The sequence below is a fragment of the Pseudomyrmex gracilis genome, unplaced genomic scaffold (assembly GCF_002006095.1).
Source record: "Pseudomyrmex gracilis isolate BER0280 unplaced genomic scaffold, ASM200609v1 scaffold_4190, whole genome shotgun sequence".
NCBI classification, from domain to species: Eukaryota; Metazoa; Arthropoda; class Insecta; order Hymenoptera; family Formicidae; genus Pseudomyrmex; species Pseudomyrmex gracilis.
The window spans coordinates 1-5,353 of record NW_018024774.1 but is presented as its reverse complement, the minus strand read 5'-3'; the positions used below and the strand labels follow the sequence as shown (position 1 = coordinate 5,353).

Here is a 5,353-nt window from a genome sequence, read left to right as displayed (position 1 = left end):
ACCTTGAAGTGTAAACTTGTTTAATAAACCATATCTTTCATTTTCGATTTTTAATTCACGTAGTCCGGGAACTTTCCGGACAAACTGTGTATTATACTCTACGTTTACATGTGTGATTCTTTTATAGCGCGACGTCAACGATTACGGTAGCGCCGCAACAAAAAAAAAATAACGGCTCGGACAATGATAAATCGTCCATTATTTTTGCCGTCCACAGAGCGCGGGGGGCTATTTATCGTAATACTACCCCAAAACTTGTTGCAACTGACGGGACGACGCCGTTGAAGCGAAATTCAGCGCGACGCGGGAGTACACGTCGCGTTGGTTGTAAAGAGAAATAAAAATTTATCCACTCGCATCATAAATCTTTGCGGGAAATTATTTCTTATAAACGTTTTAGAGAGTTACCCACTGCGCACTTCCACCACGCACCACGACAATAGCGGTACAAGCGATATATATCCCCGGAGCAACTTCGCAGGTCGAAAGATACAAACGAGAACGAGAACCTATTGATGTCGATCTTTGATCTTTGTTCCCATGTACACATGTATCACGTGGCTGACAGATTTAATCATATCCACAAATACCGCAAAGAGAGAGAGAATATACCGCTTACCCTTTATCATCCAACAATTCCGCAATGAAGCGCACAGGAATGTCCGTACTGCCGTACACGTGAAATATATATCGTATACATACCGCGTGTGTTGAAACCCACTTTCCGACGGTTGTAAAAATGTTCTAACAACCGCACGACCAATTTAAACTCTTAGCAAAAATTAGTTTATTTTTTATTAATTCTGAAATAAGGAATTAAATATTCTTTACTTTAATGTAAATTAAACGGTGATGTTAAGATAAAATAAAATAAAAAATTAAATACAACTTGTTTATTCTTTTTCTTTGCATTCCTATAACAATTAATATACACATATTTGTCGTATGGTTGCAACTGCAAATTATTATCGAGATCTATTCATAAAATTGGAAGAGTCTTTTTATTGATTTTTATCCATATGAAACACATACATTATCCAATACATTTTTTATACAGATAATAATCGGCTAATAATTAATTATTAATATTATTAACATTTAATCAAACAGATACTCAATTTTGTCATGACAAATTAGTCCGTAAGCAGATAAGATTTATTTGTACATATATGCAATCGTCGTCACGAATGTACAAATATCGATTTACCAAACTTCACGGCAAACAAAATAGAGAAAACGTTTGCGAAACGTGTGCGATTTTCGATACAGTTGCGTACACACATACGTACGATTAATATTTCTGAGTTTGATTATCATGTGCACAATTATACGTAAAATAAAATATACAAAACTTGTCAAAATACTAAAATATATTTCTTCTCAAGCTAAAATAACATCAGCTGTTTTAAGGCACGTATTATTTGCATAAAATATTCTAATTTATCGGGAGGGTAAAATAATGAAACCGTAGTTTTGTCCATAACACGTAATCACACACACTAAAATGTTTTATCGTCCGCTGTCCATGTCTGTGTTGTTAATTCATTTCAATTGTTAGATTACAGTACTATACTTTATATGTTGCAGTACTATTATGTTTGGTTCTGTCATGATTAGTCTTTCTTGTATTGTATGATCTAGAACTATATATGTGCAAAACGCGATTATTACTTGATGTTTTGTATTTAAAGAGATTTTATAATATATATATATATATATATATATATATTATCAATTATATATATATATATATATATATATATATATATATAAAGTTATTAGAGGTCATTTAAATTAAGATGACTATTCGATTTTATCGGGACAACTTCAATTTTTGATCTTCCGTCTCGAAATTTGATATAAAAACTTTTTGTATCTGTATATATGCAATAATCAAGAATATACACAGAAATGTAATAGCATTTATCTCTTTTCATGCTCTACGGTTTATACTTTTTTTTTGTTTTTCTATTTTGCTTATCAAAAGTAAAGTGTCCTGAAGTCGACAATGGAAAATTATCTTAATTGAACGCGTAACAAAACAAAAATATAATAACAAGTTTTCAATTTTTAAAATCGATTTTTTCTAAAACTAAGCTTTACACGACAAATTTTTTTTCTACAATTTTGATTTAAAGAATAATTTTTTTTTAAATTTTAAACATAAAAAAATACCTTTTTCTATGACAGTAGAATAGACATGTATTACCGTTTTTACACGTCTTGTGATTGTTTAGATTTTTTTGTTTTCGTTTTTTTTGTTTTTGTATTTTTCCACCAAACACTAAATTTTGGCTTGCGTTTCTTCTGTTTCTTTATTTTCTTGTCGTTTTTTATTTTTCTTATCTCGTCCTCATCTGTTTTCTCACCTCTTCTGTCTTTTTCGACTTTTTCGTCTGTTTCATTTTTTTTGTTTTCTGAACTTTCGTCTTTTATCATTTCTTTTGAACAAACATATATCTCTTTTTTATCTTTTTGATTTTTTTCGTCCTCTTCGTTTGAAGTTTTGTCTGTTAAAATATTTATTAGACAATTTGTAACTTTTTCATTATTTTTGTCTTCTAAATTGTCGTCTATCATAATTTCCATTGAAGTAAAATCTGTGATTTTTTCAATATTTTCGTCTTCTGAATTGTTGTCTATTGTAATTTCTATTGGACTATCTCTGATTGTTTCAATATCTTCGTTTTTTGGACTATTTATTGTAATCACTGAATCAGAATGTGTGTCTTTTTTATCTTTTTGGTTGTTTTCGTCTTCTTTGTTTATTAGAGACGTGCCTGTTAAAATATCTATTAGATACTGTGTGTCTTTTTCAATATTTTTGTCTTCTAAATTGTTGTCTATTGTAATTTTCATTGGACTAGAATGTCTGATTTTGTTAATATCTTCGTTTTCTGGTCTACTATTTAGTGTAATCACTGAATCAGAATGTGTGGTTTCTTTATCTTTTTGATTGTTTTCGTTCTCTTTGTTTATTGGAGACGTATCTGTTAAAATATCCATTAGATAATGTGTAACTTTTTCAATACTTTCGCCTTCTGAACTACTATTTATTGTAATCGCTGAATCAGAATGTGTGTCTTTTTTATCTTTTTGGTTGTTTTTGTTCTCTTTGTTTATTGGAAACGTTTCTGTGAAAATATCTATTGGATAATGTGTGACTTTTTCAATATTTTCGTCTTCTAAATTGTTGTCTATTGTAATTTCCATTGGACTATCTCTGATTGTTTCAATATCTTCGTCTTCTAAACTACTATTTATTGTAATCGCTGAATCAGAATTTGTGTTTTCTTTCTCTTTTTGGTTGTTTTCGTTCTTTTTGTTTATTGGAGACGTATCTGTTAAAATATCCATTAGAGAATGTATAACTTTTTCAATACTTTCGTCTTCTGAACTACTATCTATTGTAATCGCTGAATCAGACTGTGTGTCTTTTTTATCTTTTTGGTTGTTTTTGTTCTCTTTGTTTATTGGAGACGTTTCTGTTAAAATATCTATTGGATAATGTGTGACTTTTTCAATATTTTCGTCTTCTAAATTATTGTCTATTGTCATTTCCATTGGACTAGAATCTCTGATTTTTTCAATATCTTTGTCTTCTAAACTATTTATTGTAATCATTGAATCAGAATGTGTGGTTTTTTTATCTTTTTGATTGTTTTCGTTCTCTTTGTTTATTAGAGACGTATCTGTTAAAATATCCATTTGGTAATGTGTCACTTTTTCAATTCTTTCTTTTTCAATATTTTTGTCTTCTAAATTGTTGTCTATTGTAATTTCCATTGGACTAGAATCTCTGATTTTTTCAATATCTTTGTATTCTAAACTACTATTTATTATAATCGCTGAATCAGAATGTGTGTTTTCTTTCTCTTTTTGGTTGTTTTCGTTCTCTTTGTTTAGTGAAGACGTATTTGTTACAATATCCATTGGATAATGTGTTTCTTTTAAATTTTCGTTTATTGCAATTTCCATTGAACTAGAATATGTATGTTTTTCAGTATTTTTGTCCGTTTCATGGTTTTTAGTTTCTGAACTTTTGTTTAGCATACTCACCATTGAATAAAAATTTGTGTCTTTTTTATCTTTTTGGTTTTGTTTGTCCTCTTCGTTTATTGGAGTCTTGTCTGTTACAATATCCATTGGATAATGTGTGACTTTTTCAGTATTTTTGTCTTCTAAAGTGTCGTCTATTGTAATTTCCATTGGACAAAAATATGTGTTTTTTTTCTCTTTTTTGTTATTTGTTTTTAGAATCTTGTCTGTTATAGTATCTATTGAACGGTAATCTGTTTTGTCTTCGTTTTTTCTGTCTCTTTTGTTATCTTTGTCGCGTGGATCTTCTATTGTAATTTTGTTTTGACACCTGTGATGCAACACCATGCTTGGTGTAGAGACTGCTTCTGCACAATACTAACATGTATTTTGAATAAGAATAAGTTTTTTTATGCTACCTTAAATTTTTTAATAAAAACTGACAAACTCGTCACATACATCTTAACCTACACACTAGGCGCATTACATTTTACTCGCAACTAAGAGCTATATAACCTTTGTTTTAATTTTACTTATAGTTTCAAAGTAACGCAAAATTACATTTTAATCAGTTTGACCGCCGCCGTATTCATTTCAAGATTAAAACGAGCACTGTATTCGCACGTTAATATAAAAACTTACCTTGCATGTGTAAGGTTTACTAGCACACATATATTTTTTAACATGACTGTTGAATAATTTCTGTGTTTCGAATGTCAAGTGACAGTAAATGCACATGATGACAGTCTAAGAAAAAAAAGTAACAATTATCGTGAGTAACAATACGCGCTTGTTACAATTACACTTTAGAAATTTTCAAAATACTTACAGTAGTTTCCATGCGTTTCTTGTAAAAACATGTTGCATGATGAGCGGCGAGTAATTCCTTTGTCTCAAAGAAATACATGCAGAAAGTACATTGGTGGCAAGAGGATAACTTTAAAGAAGATAATAGTTGTTGTAAATGTAAAACACACGAGTTTATTTCATTACATTTTCTAAAATATCTTCAAAGAACTTACGGACTCGTCGCTTTCTTTCATTGTATTTGCACAATAACAACGCTACGTGTGTCTTCCGTGATTCGCATATATTTGTATTAATAATTGCAATAGAAAATACACTCGACGCAAGTAACTTCTATGAATATCTAAGATAACAATTATCGGATGTCTATACTTCGTAAGAGTCGACGAGAGAATCCGTTAAATCGACGGAAAATGATTTCGGTTATCCCACTACTAGAGGACTCTCATCAGCAATTTCTGAATTGGAAATTGCCAATGGTAATCAAGAGATAGATTTAGTATTTGTG

At 30.1% G+C, this 5,353-nt stretch overlaps 1 protein-coding gene across 1 annotated transcript; it reads right to left on the bottom strand.

Annotated features, from left to right (window-relative positions):
- Positions 1-2,342: 2,342 nt before the first annotated feature.
- Positions 2,343-5,208, bottom strand: LOC109863328 (protein PFC0760c-like). Its single transcript, XM_020443573.1, has 5 exons — positions 5,061-5,208; positions 4,868-4,975; positions 4,681-4,785; positions 2,424-4,416; positions 2,343-2,374 (listed from the first exon to the last, which is right to left on the bottom strand). The coding sequence occupies exons 1-5, from the start codon at positions 5,079-5,081 to the stop codon at positions 2,343-2,345; spliced, it is 2,259 nt and encodes a 752-aa protein (XP_020299162.1). The 5' UTR covers positions 5,082-5,208.
- Between the last annotated feature and the right edge of the window lie 145 nt (positions 5,209-5,353).